General features: G+C 35.8%; 2 protein-coding genes across 2 annotated transcripts in view; one reads left to right on the forward strand and one right to left on the reverse strand.

The window, feature by feature from the left end:
- LOC143725747 (uncharacterized) lies at nt 1-14,657 on the forward strand. Its single transcript, XM_077218454.1, has 5 exons — nt 1-325; nt 685-729; nt 3,508-3,741; nt 9,335-9,496; nt 12,356-14,657. The coding sequence occupies exons 3-5, from the start codon at nt 3,597-3,599 to the stop codon at nt 13,381-13,383; spliced, it is 1,335 nt and encodes a 444-aa protein (XP_077074569.1). The 5' UTR covers nt 1-325; nt 685-729; nt 3,508-3,596; the 3' UTR covers nt 13,384-14,657.
- A 1,432-nt stretch (nt 14,658-16,089) lies between these two features.
- The window catches only part of cyp17a2 (cytochrome P450, family 17, subfamily A, polypeptide 2), a 15,781-nt gene continuing 12,464 nt past the window's right edge, over nt 16,090-19,406 (reverse strand). The window contains exons 7-8 of the mRNA XM_077218453.1: nt 18,946-19,049; nt 16,090-17,731 (exon numbers count right to left, since the gene is read on the reverse strand). Of these exons, the coding sequence (XP_077074568.1) occupies nt 17,487-17,731; nt 18,946-19,049 (349 nt within the window). The 3' untranslated portion in view covers nt 16,090-17,486. The remainder of the gene's footprint in view (nt 17,732-18,945; nt 19,050-19,406) is intronic.

The following is a 19,406-nucleotide window of genomic DNA, read 5'->3' on the forward strand; positions in this document are numbered from 1 at the left end:
CGTTCATGGCATTATATATATGTCTGCAGTCTCGCGCCGTCTGTTGTAAAAAATGAGATTTTACATTTGAGTGTAACATATACGTAAGCAGTAAATGGTTATGTGCGCTGTTCGTTTTTTCGTAATAATATCACGGTTCACTCGTTTGTCGTTTGTGATGTGACGGCTGAAGTTCTTGGTGGAAATGGCGGACGGAGAGAGACAGTCGGTGCAGAATCCCAAAAAATGAGCGAATCAGAAAGAGAAACGACTTTCATTAAAGGCCGTTTGCTACAATAACACCACCGACATCGAGCATCTCTGATCACTCAGCGCGTTTAGTAAGGTTGGTGCATTTATTTATAACCGATCCGACTGTGTGATTATTATTGCTGCAGGTGCATGAAGCATCACTAAACTAAAGCTCAGTGTTCGAGTGTGTGTGTCTCTGTGTGTGTGTGTGTGTATTCTGTTACGCTTCTGTCGGGGCCTGTTTAATCTTTTTCATTTGCAAACAGAAACAATTGTTGCGTTAATGTTTAAAGTTTGATTGCACACATGCAGAATAACATTTAAACACATTTAATATATTGCACACATAATACGACACACGCGTGCATCTCTTGTACACCTTTTTTTTTAAACTGTTTGCGCTTATGAGAACAGGGTTGATTATTATGTTTTTTTCCCATTTCTCATTTATAGATGATCCTCCTGACAGCATATATGGACACCTGTGTCCTTCACCAGGTAAAGACACTTACAACACCTGTATGTGAGATGTAGATTTGTTTATGTCCATATTATAAGTCCTCTCATTATGTCCAAAATCAATTGGCAATTTATTTAGTTTCACATGACCATCTTTTTCTACCCTTACAATGAATCATTCTGCAGTTGTCAAACGTTTTTTTTTTCTTGCTTATACTAACATTAAGGGAACATTCCACTTTAACATTTTGCAAACGCTATGTTTGTAACGAATGTCATTTTTTTTTTTTTATGTTATGAAACAAGTAGTAACTTTTTTTTTAAGCTGGAGGAAACTAAAACCTTTCAGAAAAAAGTTCCATAAATAGTGTTTTTGTGGTATTGTTTTAAGAACGTATTTAAAGACCAGATTACTTTGAATGGACATTCTATTATTATTACTGGAAGAATTTTGATCATTCCATTTAAGCATTTTGCAAACATGGGAATGTTACTCTGAACATTCTGAAACAAGTAATAACATTTGAAAAATGTTATGTTGTTGTGTTAATGTTTTGAAAACATTATTAAAGACCAGATACTTTAAAGGTAGGGTAGGCAATTTTTTGGAGCGGCTAGCAATAGCAAGTTAGCTTTGAAAGCATTAGCGTCTCCAAAGCCACGCCTTCTCCAATACATAAGAACGCACACAGCTAAGTTTGTTAAGCGTCACGAAACGAGAGACGGCGTTAAACTAGCCCATGTTCACTGACCTGTACCACCTGACGGCTGCAGATTCACTTCAGCGTTGATAGTGCTGACATTGAAACGCATAATTTTTAGTCACGAACCGCTTCGAACTAATTACGGTAGTTGTGGCGTGGACGCTGCATAAGCTGGTTGTTTTGGTTCAGGAGGAAGTGTAAAAGGCGGCTGCTGTTTCGTTTGTGGTGTTCGGTGACTGACATCTGTCTACAACTCTGCATAGCATGAAACTCACTGATGATGTATAATGCCTAATGAAGTATGAATGCAAGGCGGACCGAATGCAATGATTAGACTAACATTTTATGTTCCTACGCCTTCCACAGACGATATATATATATATATATATATATATATATATATATATATATATATATATATATATATATATACATACATTTAGAGCACTTAAAGTTCCCCCCCAAAAAATCCAGCTTTTAATGTTGTTTATATGTCTATGTGGTTTTTTTAATATGCTTTCAGACAAACCTTGTGTAAATTCATAAGTCGACAGCATTGCTGAGTATTTTCTGCTTAAAACTGCAGTGAACCAAAGACAGTCTCAAAAACACGGTTTGAAATCGCTGGTGTTTCTGACGTCACAAACTACCTTGTAACCAATCAGATCAACGTGTGATCGTCAACCAGTGGATCTCTAAATTTCTGTGAGTGAGTGGAGGCGGGGCTCATTTGCATAGTTATAGAATCACGCATACTAAATGAGGCAAGGGTGTCGAGTTACATTCAAGATATTTTAAGGCATGAAAATACTTTTTTCAAGGATTTTTTTTTTAATTATGTCATTTTGGTGAGTTTGAAGTGATAAAATAATTGATTACAGGCGGACTTTAACTTAGTGATTGATATCAGGATGTGAAGAGACTTTCAACCAGCGTAACATAAAAATATATATTTCTGTAACAAATCACCTTCCCTGCCTTTAACTTTGAATGGACATTCTATAAACTTTACTGGAAGAAAGTTTTTTTTTATATATATTTTTTGCGACTGTACCAGACATGACTGTACAGTGCTATTTTCACAGCTGAGATTGTAGAAAATCAACATGAACAGTGCTTAAAACACATCTGTAATATAATTTTCTTATATTTCTTAAGTTTCTGTGAAATTAAACATCATATTAAATGAGAAAAAAAATATAGTGTGGGACTTACAAGTTCTCAAATGAAAAAGGAAATTCATTTCAGAGCTGAGAGAAGTATTTCAATGAAAGATCATGAAAACATGTTTTTGTTTATAAAAAACATGCACAAATGAATCGTTCACAATTAGACCAGGAACATTTGTGACCCTGGACCACAAAACCAGTCACATGTGTCAATTTTTTGAAATTGAGATTTATAGATCATTTGAAAATCTGGAATCTGAGGGTGCAAAAAAAATCGAAACATTGAGAAAATCGCCTTTAAAGTTGTGCATTTATGTTCGCGATTGTGCTGCATTCACTCACAAAAATAAATGTTTTATATATTTACGGTAGGAAATTTACAAAATATCTTTTTGGATCATGATCTTGACTTAAAATCCTAATGATTTTTAGCATAAAAGAAAAATCAATAATTTTGACCCATATTTATTTTTGGCTATTGCCACAAATATACCCGTGCGACTTGTGACTGTTTTTTGTGATCCAGAGTCACACTTATTTAGAAAGAACACATGGTCTATTTTTAGTTCATGTTGATTAAAAAATAATCATAATAATAAGATTGTGAAATCGAAAATCTTATTATCTTATTATTATGATTATTTTTTAATCAACATGAACTAAAAATAGACCATGTGTTCTTTCTAAATTGTTTAAAGTACAATTCTCTCTCCTTTGATGTGCTTTTGACAGAACATAATGTTTAATGAGAAAAAAACATAGTGCGGGACTTATAAGTTCTCAAATAAAAAAGTGAAATTATTTGATGGAAGACATATTTGATGAAAATGTGTTTGTGTTTGTGTTTACAATCACATGCACTGATGAATCCTTCACAATTAGACAATTTCTGTGCACTTGTTTAAAGTTTAAAGCATTCTCTGTTTTTGGTGTGTTGTTGCCAGACTCTGCGGGCTCTGAATGCCCCATAGCAGCAGTTCTGGAGGAAGAGGGGGACCGAGTGTTTCGGTGGCGTCACGCGCTGCTGCAGGGCATGGAGTACCACAGTTCAGGGACCCTGCCTCTCCTGGGGAGCCCGCGCTACTGTCCCGGCACTAGCAGCGCCAGCGGATACCTGTGCCAGACCGGGCACTGCTGCCAGGAGACCGGCTGCTGCACGTACTACTATGAGCTGTGGTGTGAGTCCCTCTGTTTAACCAGCACACATACACAATTACTGTCAATATTCATCCCAGATAACAAAAATAGATCGTTTTGTTATTTCCGAATGTTCTCTGAACAACAAAAAAATCATTAAAGCAACTAAAAATCCAGCTTTTAATGTTGTTTATATGTCTATGTGGTGTTTTTAATATGCTTTAAGACAAACCATGTGCAAATTCATAAGTCGACACCATTGCTGAGTATTTTCTCCTTAAAATAGCACACATACACAATTACTGTAAATATTCATCCCAGCTAACAAAAATAGAACATTTTGTGAACCATTAAGTTATTTCAGAATTTTCTTTTAACGTTCAAATTTTTAAATGTTTAAGAAAAAAAAAATCTTGGTTATATGAACATTAAAGTCCCCCTGTGGTAAAAATCCAGCTTTTAATGTTGTTTATATGTCTATGTGGTGTTTTTTATATGCTTTAAGACAAACCATGTGTAAATTCATAAGTCGACAGCATTGCTGAGTATTTTCTCGTTAAAATAACAGAGAACCAAAAACCTGTGTTTCTGACGTCACAAACTTCCTTGTAACCAAGGTAACCAGAGTGGATCTCTGAGCTGCTGTGAGTGAGCGGAGGCGGGGCTAATTTGCGTATTCATAGCACTGCGAATACTAAATGAGGCAAGGGTGTAGAGTTACATTCAAGCTATTTTAAGATTTTTTTTTCAAGGAAAACATTTTTAAATATGTAATTTTTGTGATCAAAGATGAGTTTTAAGGGATAAATTTATTGAGTACAGGGGGACTTTAAGGGAACATTACTTTTTATTATGTTGGGAACGTTACTTTTGTATGTTGAAAAATATTACATAAACATCCAACTAAAACATTTCAGATTTTTTTTCCATAAATGAGGTATAAATATTGTTGTTGTGCTTACTGTAGTTTAAGGTTCTATACGGTAGTTTTAGAATGCATAGGAAATGTGTCAACATTCTATTTTATCATTCTTCAAACATTATGGGAACGTTAATTTTGAATGTTTTCTGAACGTTCTGGAACAAGTAGTAACATTTAAAAATATTAGAGCAACATCCAACTAAAAGGTTTCAGAAAAAAGGAGTCCGTAAATGATGTACTGTATAAATAATGTTAGTGTGCTGTTTTGAGAACATTATTAAAGGCCAAATATGAACGTTCCTGGAAGAGCGTTTGTTCAAAACTTTGAGAATGTTTCCTGTAAACTGGATTAAAAATGTAAATTATGTAATTTAATCATCCTCATATCATTCCAAACCCGTACGATTGTCTTTCTTAGACTCTTGCATGTTGATTCATTTTTGGGTTGAATTTTTTGTTTCCTATTAAGAATATGGTATAAATTCGAACTAATATATATCACCATATTTACCCAGTTTATGAATTACAGTATATCAAGACACTTTCTGCGATGTTATGTTTAAATAAGCAAATGAGGCACAATCTTATTAAGTATGCACTCGTTTGCATAAATGTCCAGATTATAAATCTGAACATTGGATAAAGCCAGAATCAAATTTCTTTTTTGATTTTGTTGACATTAAAGTTAAAGGTTTTTATTGAGGGGATTTGGAAAATACTGTCAACAGCCCGAAAGAAAGGAAAATTAGGCCTAATATAGGCCTAAATCAGTATGAATGATATATGACCAAACCCCTCAGTAAAAAACCTTCAGAATATAGACAGTAAAGTTTGGTGTTGGTAAGTGCTGCTGAAGTGGAGAATAAACTAGTTTAAAGATATGTATTGTAATTGAAATATACAAATGCAAATGGATAAAGTGCAATAAAACACCTAAATGTTGTATTTGATATTTTCCCCTTTTTACTTTTTCAGTTTTACTCTGAAAGAAGACAGATATAGAAGCAAAATAGGCCAAAATGCTATTGCCTGAAAGAACAATGTTTTTGCATATATTGTCTTGCCCTAAATGTAAAAACACTGTTAAAATACTGCTTAGAAATGCAGACTACAACTGATTACTCATTACATACAATACGATAGATTCTGTCATCTTTATTAGTCCATAATCATGTGTAAATGACGTGTGACTTTATCTGCCCCTGTGGATCGTCTACATACTCGTCAATGAACAATTGTTGGTTTCAAGCAGCTTTTAAAAGAAAGTATCTGATTATGAATAACGCACTTAGCTTGAGTTAATGCACTTTCAAAGGTAGACCAAAGGACTGTACAGAGAAAAATAAATTTGAAAAAGAAAATTGCATAAAACATTAAATAAAAGACCATAATAAAAAAATCACATCTAAAATGACAAACTTATTCAAAGAATCTTAAGTCTGCTTTCAAAAACATCAATAGATTCAGCATTTAGAAAAGCCAAACATACGTGCACAAAACATCACGGAATATATTCAGGGTTGTGTGACGATATATGACTGAATGAATGATTAGCATTCTGCATAAATAGTTGTTTCAATCCACCGAACTCAATTGAGGTGAATAATTTTCTTTATCTGATAAGAAGACATGCATGTTAACTGGAAACACATTTACCGAATAAATCCCTCGATGCGCAACAACAAACTCAACATAGGCTGTGATTGGATAATTGGACTAACTAGTGGACCAATCACATCACAGCGTATCAAATGTTGGTTTGGTGTTTCTGAAATGCCTGAGTCAAAGTCTGTCATAAGAATGATTTGATATATTTGGTAACACTCTACAATAAGGTTTAATTAGTTAACATTAGTTAACTACTTCAGTTAACATAGATTAAGAATGAACAAGACATTTTACAGCATTTATTAATCTAAATTAATGTTAATTTGAAGTTTTACTAATACATTATTTAAATGTATTTAGTTAATGCACTGTGAACTAACATGAACAAACAATGAACGACTGTATTTTTATTAACTAATATTAACAAAGATTAATGAATATTGTAAAAAAAGAATTGTTCATTGTTAGTTCATGTTAGTTAATTCATAAACTAATGTTAACTAATGAAACCTTATTATACAGATATTTTATACTTTCCCAGGAAGTGACGATTTTGTTCTCTTGAACAAATGGGATGCAAATGTTGCTTTATTCGCAAATAAGTCAAATTCGCAACATTGTATGGAAACGTAGCTAGTGAGGCCTTTATTCTTTTAAGAAGTAGTTGACTTTAAAATGAAATTAGCCCATGATTTACTCACCCTCATCCTAGGTGTACAGGTCCTTCTCAAAAAATTAGCATATTGTGATAAAGTTAATTATTTTCCATAATGTAATGATAAAAATTAAACTTTCATATATTTTAGATTCATTGCACACCAACTGAAATATTTCAGGTCTTTTATTGTTTTAATACTGATGATTTTGGCATACAGCTCATGAAAACCCAAAATTCCTATCTCAAAAAATTAGCATATCATAAAAAGGTTCTCTAAACGAGCTATTAACCTAATCATCTGAATCAACTTATTAACTCTAAACACCTGCAAAAAATTCCTGAGGCTTTTAAAAACTCCCAGCCTGTTTCATTACTCAAAACCGCAATCATGGGTAAGACTGCCGACCTGACTGCTGTCCAGAAGGCCATCATTGACACCCTCAAGCAAAAGGGTAAGACACAGAAAGAAATTTCTGAACAAATAGGCTGTTCCCAGAGTGCTGTATCAAGGCACCTCAGTGGGAAGTCTGTGGGAAGGAAAAAGTGTGGCAAAAAAACGCTGCCCAACGAGAAGAGGTAACCGGACCCTGAGGAAGATTGTGGAGAAGGACCGATTCCAGACCTTGGGGGACCTGCGGAAGCAGTGGACTGAGTCTGGAGTAGAAACATCCAGAGCCACCGTGCACAGGCGTGTGCAGGAAATGGGCTGCAGGTGCCGCATTCCCCAGGTCAAGCCACTTTTGAACCAGAAACAGCGGCAGAAGCGCCTGACCTGGGCTACAGAGAAGCAGCACTGGACTGTTGCTCAGTTTTGCATGTCATTCGGAAATCAAGGTGCCAGAGTCTGGAGGAAGACTGAGGAGAAGGAAATGCCAAAATGCCTGAAGTCCAGTGTCAAGTACCCACAGTCAGTGATGGTCTGGGGTGCCATGTCAGCTGCTGGTGTTGGTCCACTGTGTTTTATCAAGGGCAGAGTCAATGCAGCTAGCTATCAGGAGATTTTGGAGCACTTCATGCTTCCATCTGCTGAAAAGCTTTATGGAGATGAAGATTTCATTTTTCAGCACGACCTGGCACCTGCTCACAGTGCCAAAACCACTGGTAAATGGTTTACTGACCATGGTATTACTGTGCTCAATTGGCCTGCCAACTCTCCTGACCTGAACCCCATAGAGAATCTGTGGGATATTGTGAAGAGAAAGTTGAGAGACGCAAGACCCAACACTCTGGATGAGGTTAAGGCCGCTATCGAAGCATCCTGGGCCTCCATAACACCTCAGCAGTGCCACAGGCTGATTGCCTCCATGCCACGCCGCATTGAAGCAGTCATTTCTGCAAAAGGATTCCCGACCAAGTATTGACTATTGTGTGCATAACTGAACATAATTATTTGAAGGTTGACTTTTTTTTTTGTATTAAAAACACTTCTTTTATTGGTCGGATGAAATATGCTAATTTTTTGAGATAGGAATTTTGGGTTTTCATGAGCTGTATGCCAAAATCATCAGTATTAAAACAATAAAACACCTGAAATATTTCAGTTGGTCTGCAATGAATCTAAAATATATGAAAGTTTAATTTTTATCATTACATTATGGAAAATAATGAACTTTATCACAATATGCTAATTTTTTGAGAAGGACCTGTATATGACACTCGTCTTTCAGATGAATACAATCAGAGTTATATTAAAAAATGTCCTGGCTCTTCCAAGCTTTATAATGGCAGTGGATTGCAACCATCAGACTGAAGCTCATAAAAATGCATCCATCCATCATAAAAGTGCTCCACACTGCTCCGGGGGGTTAGTAAAGGCTTTCTGAAGCGATGAGGTTGAATAAGAAAAATATTCATATTTAAAAGTTTATTAAGTAAAATAACTAGCTTCCGGCCAAACGAATATCCACAGTCTCCACTTACGACCTAATGTGCAACTTACACAACTCATGATGTCAGAAGTTGGTAAATATCAGCAATACGTCACATTATTCGCGCAAGTTGTGCTTTAGCTGTAATTAGACAGTGTATGTTCCTGGCCGGACGCTAGTTATTTTCCTTTATAAACTTTTAAATATTAATATTTTTCTTACACAAACTCATCGCTTTGCATCAGAAAGCCTTTATTAACCCCCCGGAGCAGTGTGGAGCACTTTTATGATGGATGGATGCACTTTTATGATGGATGGATGCACTTTTATGAGATACAATCTGATGGTTGCAATCCACTGTCATTATAAAGCTTGGAAGAGCCAGGACATTTTTTAATATAACTCTGATTGTATTCGTCTGAAAGAATAATGTCATATACACCTAGGATGACTTGAGGGTGAGTAAATCATGGGCTAATTTTCATTTTAAAGTCAACTACTTCTTAAAAATTTCAATTACCCCATGATTTACTCACCCTCAAGCCGAACTACTCAAAGTATTGTTGCTTGTGTTTCAGGGTTTTGGCTGCTGTGGAGTGTGCTCATCCTGTTCAGCTGCTGCTGTGCGTATCGTCATCGCCAGGCGAAGCAGCGAGTCCAACAGCAGCAGAGACAGAGAGAGATCAACCTCATGGCCTATCATGGAGCGTGCAGTTACCCGTCCTCCATGTTTGACCTCAGTAAGAACTGATCCTTACTCATGCTCACAAACACATAGTGCAAAAAAAATGCTTTTCTTACTCAGTATTTTTGTCTTGTTTCCAATCCAAATATCAAACATTTCTTAAATCAAGATGCATTTACTAAAGTCGTAAAATGATATAAAAACCCTTAATATCTAAGTCTTGTTTTCTGGGGAAATAAATAAAAATTAAGTGAGTTTTTGCTTAAAACAAGCTAAACTATCTGCCAATGGGGTTAGAAAAATAATGTTGTTTCTGTTTGAATTAAGATTATTTTGACAGATAATTTTGCTTTTTTTAAGCATCAACTCACTTAATTTTGATTAATTCCCCCGGAAAACAGGACATAATATCTTACATCATTTTACTCATCTAGTAAATGCATCTTGATTTAAGAAATGTTTGATATTTGGACTGGAAACAAGACAAAAATACTAAGAAAAGTATTTTTTGCCGTTTATTTGCACAAAAAATATTTACTTTGATGCAAATTATAAGACTTTTGTGAATGATTTGCTCCGTTTTTTTAAATCTCGGGGTTAAAGTTGCACTCTAAAAAAGTTTCAAATTTTAACTAACAGATATCACCATAATTCCCAAGTTGATTAATCACAGTAAATTAAGAGAATTGTTTTGTATTACAAGTTTAAGTTTAAATATACAAATGAGACACTGTCTAATTAAATATGCACTAATTTGAATACATTTCTAGAAAATAAATCTGAACATTGGATAAAGCCAGGATCAAAATTATTTTTTGATTAAGTTGACATATTAGAGTTTAAGGATGAAAAATGGGAATTTGGGAGGGAATTTTGCATATCTCTTTTCATTACTGCATAAATCAGAAAATACTGTCAACAGCCAGAAAAAACATTTTCACCAGGAATTTAGGAATAAAATGTTATATAAATCAGTGTGAATGATTTATGAACAAACCCCTCAGTAAAAACCTTCAGAAATTAGACAGGAATAAAACTGTTAAGTTTGATGGAAATTATTGCACTTGTAGTGCCTTATCTTAAATATAAAAACACTTAAAATACTGGTTAGAAATGCAAACTATAAAACTGACTACTCATTGGATGCAAATTATAGGACATTTGAAAAAAAAATATTGTATTTGAAAATCTCAGGGTAAAATCTGCACTCAGTTACTTTTATCTGCATAAAAACGTTTTCAATCATAAAGATTATAACATACATCCATATAAAATACAATAAACTGTTCCCTTACACGAGTTGATGACTCCAGTCATTTAAATCCTCAATTAATCTTGTTTTGTTTTTTTTCATGGTTTTGCGTGATGTTGCATCCACTTCGCCGGGTGTCCAAAACCACTGTCATATCGACCAGAAAAACAAATATAAAATTACTTTAAAGAAACACACAGGCAAAAAGAAAGTGGAAAATTCAGAATTGTGACTCTCACGTACTCTCTTTTGTTCATTTCATTTGCAGAGAATTATACAATTGAAGCAAAAAATTATAAATAAACAATATTAGTGCTGGGACAGTAAGAAAAAAAGCCTTTAAGGGCTTATTTACATTTATTCATTTAGAAAACACTTTTATCCAACTTACAAATTAGGAATTTGACATAAAACTATATACTCATTTATAAATATTTATCAAATATTCAAGTGCACAATGCCAGGTTTAGCATAAACTACATTGGTAAGCTAAAGAAAAGCTTAAAAGAAAAGAAAAGAAAGATAAATAAATAATAATTTAATAAATTTAAAATTAAATTTTTAATTAAATAAAAATAAAATTATAAGTTATAATTATATAAGAGTGCCTTGGTTTAAACAAAAATATTTTCCCAGAAATCTAAATGTAGATTAAGATATCAGCAATATCATAAGACGTCAAAGGATCCCATTACATTAATGCATTTAGCAGAAAAGCAACTAAACAAAAGCAATTCATCAAATAAATCACCCTCTATTTATTTTTTATTTTTGCTGTAGATTTTTGTGTAAATCTACAGCAGAATTGTTGTGAATTGTTGGAGGAACACTAATTACATCACAATCTACAGTTAGAGTCTAAATGAAAACGTGCACAAATTTCCTTTTAAACTAAGTATATTAATCTTGAGTCTCATTGGCAGGTTAATGTAAGGTGAGGTTAAGTAAATATAGATTAAGATATCAGCTATATTGTAAGATATCAAATAATTCCATTCCATTAATGCATTTAGCAGAAAAGCAACTAAACAAAAGCAATTCATCAAAGAGCCAACAATATTCATAACACACACTGCAATACACAATGCTAATTAAATCATGTTAGTAACATAATAGTGCAGAACACAATATAAAAATTACAAAATAAATCACCCTCTGTTTATTTTTCTGCGAATCTACAGCAGAATTGTTGTGAATAGTCGGCAGTGCTCAGGTTCAAAATCCTGCCGCGCGACAGAGTGCCTTTTACATAGTTTTATTTTAAATTTACATTAAATTTGTCTCAAATCGTCGTAAATGTATATACTGACTTCACCCTGTGCTGCAATATACATTTAGTTTTACATTAATTTACAGAAATCAGCTGCGTGGATGAAAATGATCAGATTTTCAGGAGAGATTCTCCATTAATTCAGTTAATTGACGGCCTGAGGTAAAGTGTTCAGACTGCGGACTCAGCAACGATTGTATTTAACTGTACAGTACAGTCATAACATAGCAATAACATCTTAATTTCATATTGCTGGCCATAAACTGAGAAAATGTGCGTCCGGTGTGCGCCGCTGCGCTTTTCGTGCGGTGTGAAGAGTCCACTTGAAGAGTCTAAATGAAAACGAGCACAAAGGTAAACTAAGTATATTAATCTTGAGTTCTCATTGGCAGGTTTCCTCGCCTCACTTAAACTACCATCCTATGAGGAAGTAGCAGCCCAGCCCAGCACCCCCCCACCTCCCTACAGCTCCGTGGCCTACCCACGAGGCTCCGCCCACCCGGGCCCGAGTCACATGATGTCATCCCAGAGCTCCGACAACTACACCAGCTGCTCATGTGACTCCTGCTGTCCGTCATCACCCTGTAGCTCCTCCCCCTCGTCAGCCCAACTCACGGATGAGACCGACACAAGCCACGCCTCCACGCCCTCCCTCAGCGAGTCTGGCCACACCCACTCCGCAGTCATGCACAACGAGAGCGTTCCATTTAACGAAAGTGGCCAATCACCAATCGTGGTCGTGCAGGCGGAGCTTCCATGTCCCAAGGGGGCGGGGCTTCCATGCTCCGCCCCCTTGGATTGCAATGGTAACACGAAACCGGCGAGGAACCTCAATACTAGTAGCACAGATAACGTTACTGACATATTAGATGCATCCCAAACCATTAATACCTACAATATCTGTGATGCAAACAATACTAACAGCCCGACGTCGAAGACCATCACCAGCGTTTCGATCTCGTCCTCTTCGTCTCTGCACCTCTTCTCGATCTCTGATCCGCTTGGCGTTCGTCCCGAGCAGAAGAGGGAGGAGCCTGTAGCTCCGCCCCCTCAGTCTCCGGCCATATCCGGTTTGTTTTCTCCCGGCGTCGAACCCGAGCGCCGTGACTCCGCCGTGAGCGACCTGGACGTCGACCAAACGCACTTCCAGCAGCGCCGGCTGACTGGCGACTCTGGTATCGAGGTTTGCCGTTGCCGGGTGGAACCTGAAGAAGAGGAGGATGACGAGGAAGAGAAAGAAGGAGGACACTTACCGGTAGAGTCAGCCATTGGGACGGATGACACTCTTCTTCACGATAGTCCAGATTGTTCGGCCAGAGCCAGACAGATGCCAGACGACGGGGGCGGGAAAGAGGCGTGGCCTGTCTCATCTGTGACTCCGCCCCCTGACACGGTCGTCATTGCAATGGAAACCGACTGACCTAGTGCATGAATGAGTGTGAGACTGTAGATCTTAAAATCAGTGACGCTCTGTGAGAGCAACTGTACAGACTGACATTCAGACGCATTAAATCTTTAGCATTAAATCTTCACACACTACCGTACATTTTGGAATAACTAAGATCAAATCAGCAACAAAATAAATCATGTGACTGAAGACTGGAGTAATGATGCTAAAAATGCAGCTTTGATCACAGAAATAAATTACAATTTACTATATTCACATAGAAAACAGCTGTTTTAATTTGTAAAAATATTTCACAATTTTTACTGTTTTTTTTTTGGGATCAAATAATGCAGCCTTGATGAGCAGAAGAGACTTTTCAAAAACATTTACGAATCCGCACTTTTGACCGGTAGCGTGTGTGTTTCTGCTAGATCAGAGATGCCCAAACCAGACCAACGTTGGCCTGTGATGACCTTTGATTTGGCCCATCATGCAATGGAGGAATAAACATGCCATTGAAGCATAACTTCAAATTTGACACATTTTTTTGCATTAAAATGTTTAATATAACCTATAATGCAACACTTACTTTTGTTTGGTTTTTGGCCATTGGTTGTAAAAAAAAATTGCTCTGCACAAAGAGTGGACAATGTGACCGGACGAGCGGAACGGACCTTTAAAATGTTCCCCTTCTTTCCTACTTCCTCTCTCGACAGTCCGACTGCTGCTTTTGCTCATTAGTTTTTGAAAAGAACACTGACAGTTGTGATAAAACAACATACACAAACGCCCCTCCCATGGAATTGTGGGTAATGCAGAACACGTGTGCGTCATTACCTGAAGGACCCGTTTCTCCAGAACACCAGCTTGGCCAAAACAGATGCTGCATCACAAACCACTGACACAGAATCACACGACACCTCAGGACAGGACTTGCTTCGGTTCTCCATTTATTCTGTTTTTTTATGAACATTTGTTAACGTCTGACATTGTTAATTTTCGACGCGCCTTGCGAGCGAATCTCACGGAGATCACATTTCATGGCGTAATCAAATGATAGAAATAAAGAAATCATATTTTGCATTAAGAAAACACCCCATTTTTAGGACCTTAACAATTTTTGCATTCATTTCATGGCAGTTAAGCACATTTAACAGTTACGGTCATGTGAAAAAATTATATTTGCAATGTATAATATAGGTACGTCATGACAGTATTTGCTACTGCCATTAATATATAGATTCAAATTTAAAAAGTCATGGTATTAATAATGAATGGCTATTGAGAATAATGAAAATGAAAGAAAACACAACAATAGTAATCACAATAATGACCATTCAGAGAAGGAAATGTGATTAAATACCATGATTTTTTATATATATATATATATATATATATATATATATATATATATATATATATATATATATACATATATATACATTTACAAAATAACATTTAACTGTTACTGTACATGATTCTAACTTTTTTATTTCATGTTTTCGTGAGATTCATTCAGCCTAAAGACAGAATTTTTTGAATCCATCATACATAGATATATATATATATATATATATGGAAATAGATCTAATTATACATAAGAATAAATCTAGTAGCTTCAGATGAATATATAAGCTTGATATGAAATGATCTCTATTTTGTAAGCATGCTGATCGGAGTGTTTGGTGTGCTGCTGTTTAATGTTGTCAGAGGTTCTGTGTTCCATCTTAGAATATTGACAGTGTTACCAGCATCACTGTTGCGTTACCATGGCGTTACTATGACGACCCACTCTAGTGTGAGCAATAGAGTGTGTTTGACGTTGATGTGCGGCGCTGTGAACGGTGTAATTCAAACATTTAAAGACTAAACGCTTTACTGAAACCACACAATTAGCAGCCTGTCTTTGTAATCTCTGTTTGCCCAGTGTGTGTGTGTGCGTGTGTGTGTGTGTGTGACAGAGACTGATTGTAAATGGTGTTTTATGAATCACTGGTGCTTTAAAGAGAACTGATGAATTGTGATTGATTAAATTAAATGGAATTAATCCTTTTGTTTTATTTAATCCATTTGTTTAAAACAAGACATTACTTCATACAGAGAACAGAAACCTTTGACCTGCTTCTTGCACCAGGTCAAATACACACACACACACACACACACACACACACACACACACACACACACACACACAGTGTATATATATATATATATATATTATTTGAATGAAATGAATGTACGCTAGTTTGGTCTCTTTTTAAAGAAAAAGCTTGGCAAATTATTACTGAAGTGAAAAAAGTTTTTTAAAAGTGAACTTAAAAGGTTTTTGGTCATGAAAAATGCACAATAATACTAGTTTTATTTTTATATGAAAATGTATCTATTTATTAAGAATCAGTCTATAGTTAATTTATAGAGTGAAGACTATTATTTTCAGCTACAGTATTAGATCTATTTAACAGTAGCATTAAAAAAACAGAAATGAAGCACTGTTTATTTTATTTGTCTCTTATAGTATTTGTTTGTAATTTGCTTTTTTGCTTATTTTTATTAACAAAGGTACAATTAAATTAAATATCTATATTGTAATTAAAAAATATTAAATAATTCGTTTGATGAAATAAGATTTTGGTCATCCACACCTGTTCAGAATTGTGAAAGGTTAGCAAATGTTAACATGACTGATAATAATGTCAATGTTGCAAACATCTCTGTAAGGACGAACACACTGGCACTGGCTAATTATTATTGTTTTATTTAATAAAGGGGAGGGAATGGTCAAAAAGCAGGGAAGGAACAAAGTTGTAAGTTTTTTTTAAATTAATTTATAAAACAGTGAATTGTAAGTTCTGTAATATTTTTCAGTTACTTTTACGGTTTTCGTTTTTTTTCTCCCATAGTATCAATTCAATATTGGTATCGAGGTATTTTAGTCTGGTATCGTATCTAAGTCATAATTTTGGAATCGTGACAACACAATGGGCCCTATCTTGCACCCGGCGCAAATAACTTTGTACACTGACGCATGTATCATTACTATTTTGCACCCGCGCAAAGCGGACTTTTCCCTCCACAGACACACGTCGGTTAACTAAGAAATACACTTGCGCTCCCCGGGGCGGTTCAGCGCAAAGAGGAGGCGAGTTCCGGCGCAAACTTTCCCTCATGCTATTTTGCTGTTCTATAAAACAATTGCGCCACTGACCAGAAAAAAACTAGTCTAAAGTCAATGGCGCGTTGCGCGTACATTCAGATGCTATTTTAAGCGCGCATGCTTGGCCATAATACAGAGTGTGAACAACGCGCATACACTGTAGATGATTCTCTCATCTATACAGATGCATTTAACTTTTTGCGAATGATACATTATTATAAGGAAAAATATTAAAACACGAGGGAAATCATTGTTGTGTCCATGGCGATGGGGAAAATAGGCATAAAGCTTACACCTTTACCCAAATTATTATATGCATGTTTAACCGAAGCTAATTTAGGTGGGTTTGTCCATTCCCCAATGTCACTTCTCTTTCTTTTATGGCCCTGACGAGAACATCGATCTCCTCGGCTGTGAACCGATTCTGAAGCGCGGCTGGTAAATAGTATTGCGCCATGGAACAAGCGCACCTCGTTCATCATGCTCTTAAAGGGAATGTGATATAAAGCTCTTATTGGTTTGTTTTTCCCGTTACGCCCAAACCACACCTATGAATAATGAAGCTACTTCAGACCAACCCCTTTTAGATTTGCACCAGGCGCAAGAGACATTTATCCCGCCGGGAATAGCAACAGCGCCGGGATCCGCCCACAAAGTTACTTGCGCTTTGCGCTTTGACACTTGCGTTTCAGATCGTTAAAATAGGGCCCTATGTGTACAGGTAGTGTTCGATACACAGGCTTTGCATTTTTACGATGCACTTTTTTATGGACTTCAAAACAGAGACATTATAAAGCTTGGAAGAGCCAGGACATTTTTCCGTATAACTCAGATTGTATTCGTCTGAAAGAAGAGTGTCATATATACACCTAGGATGAGTTGAGTGTGAGTAAATTTTCATTTTTGGGTGAACTGTCCCTTTAAATGATGACTGCCTCAGTGCTGCCCCCTGGTGTCTGACAGAGGGAACTGCAGTCCGGGGTCAGTGTCGCGGTGTGACTCGAACAGTGTAGCGCTGAGGCTGAAGCACGACCCCGAATCGGCCCGTCAGGTCTGGTAATGAAGCTCCTGACGGGACACTGAAGCTGAAGCGCTGTAGGAGGCGACTGATGAACAGAAACAGCTCGATCCGGGCCAGAGATTCTCCCACACACACGCGAGGACCAGCGCCGAACGGGAGAAAACTGGCAGGAGTCGCTCTTTTCCCTGAGGAGTCGAGGAACCGTTCTGTGAAGGGGCCAGAAATCAACAGGTCTGGTGCTGAAACTACACTGGAAGTGTTTAACAAATATCTGCAGCTAGAAATGACACACAAATAATATTAATTTAAAAAAATCTGAATTCCGTTTAAATTGTTGCATCAAATTTAGTAATTAAAATGTAATTAATTGAACTCATACAGTTTAGAAAAAAAATATTGAAAGTTACATTCAAATAACATTATTAGAGCACTATTAAATCCATTTAAAAAAAAATCTCCCAAAATTCCATTATATTTCTCTCAAGTTCCATTTAAATTTTTCTGGATTCCGCTCAAAATTTGTGCATATTAAGTACATTTGTATTAATCAAAAAACATGTTTAATTCATTGAAATCATGAGACAATTTTATAAAATGTTCTTAAAAGTTTTTTAAAAAAGTAAATTTTAGGGCCCTAATAATAAAACATAGTTATTTTTCCTGAATTCCGTTTAAATGGTTACATTACATTTAGTAATTTAATTCATTGAAATAATGAAACTCATACAATTTATCAGCAATTTATTGAAATTTAAATAAAAATTACATTTCTAGAGCCCTTTTAAATCCTTTTCTTTTTTTAACCAAAACTCCATTATATTTCTCCCAAATTCCATGTTTTTCTGTTTTAATTTTTCTGGATTCCGCACTAAAACAATTTAAGCCTTTTTTCAAGATTTATGCATTTCAATTACATTTGTATTAATCAAAAAGCATATCTAATTAACTGCAATCATGAGACATTAAATTTGACTAAATTCTACTAAGTTATGTTTATGAAATTGTTTTTATTTTTTCCAAAATTCCATTTTTACATTTTTCAGGATTCTGTGTTAATTGTTTAATTAATTTTTAGTCATAAAAAACGTGTCAAATCAATTGAATCCATAAAACATTAACAATTTAATAAATGTATTAAGTATTTTTTACAATAGGGCCCTGTGAAATTTTTTGTTTTATTTCTTCAGAAACTCTGTGTTTTCTGGATGTACTGTATGATTTGATGCAAATATATTATCAAATATTATTTTTAAACGTGATCTGTTCACTGTTCACTGTTAAAATTAAAACAAACAAAATGAAAGGCCTTAAAAAAAGTTTTTTTGAGTAGTACACTCTACAGTACAGCAGTAATATAATTCTGTCATAATTTCTTGAAGTTAAACCAAACTTTTATTTTGGCGGGTTGTAGTTTTCTCACCTGGTCTGAATCTGTCAGGTTCGTCCCAGTGTTTGGGGTCATGATGGATCGCCCACATGTTCACCAGAACCCGGGTTCCTTTGGGAACTGTGTGCCCCCCCAAACTGCAGAAGAGAGGCATTATGGGATATCAAACATCTCTCTGTAACGCCGCCTTCACAGTGGCAGTTGAAATCAGCTCCGATACGGCTCCGAAACGACCGGAAGTCATTCATTTCCCTTGGAGATTCGCAGACCGCATGCGAATGGGTCCGAAACGGGTCCGACCGAGTGCGGTGCGAAGAAAATCGTGTCTGTTGGTCAACCGGATGCGTTCAAAAAATTGAACTCTTGCGAAAAGCTACGGACGGTTCCTATCCGACAATTCCAGCGGAAGTTAGCGTTGCTATGATACTGATAAACAAACCTGAATTCTTATCGGTATAAAATCATTATTTATTTTATTAAAAGTTAAGTTGTCA

Source organism: Siphateles boraxobius, unplaced genomic scaffold, assembly GCF_051911475.1.
Source record: "Siphateles boraxobius isolate OS27281-9 unplaced genomic scaffold, OSU_SipBor_1 77, whole genome shotgun sequence".
Classification (NCBI taxonomy): Eukaryota; Metazoa; Chordata; class Actinopteri; order Cypriniformes; family Leuciscidae; genus Siphateles; species Siphateles boraxobius.

What these genes read in the sequence shown, in the direction of transcription:
- LOC143725747 (XM_077218454.1), top strand. Translation starts at nt 3,597, where the DNA reads ATGGAGTACCACAGTTCAGGGACCCTGCCTCTCCTGGGGAGCCCGCGC. An exon ending in GTACTACTATGAGCTGTGGT is followed by an intron (nt 3,742 to 9,334) that starts GTGAGTCCCTCT and finishes CTTGTGTTTCAG; the next exon opens with GGTTTTGGCTGCTGTGGAGT. An exon ending in GTCCTCCATGTTTGACCTCA is followed by an intron (nt 9,497 to 12,355) that starts GTAAGAACTGAT and finishes TCTCATTGGCAG; the next exon opens with GTTTCCTCGCCTCACTTAAA.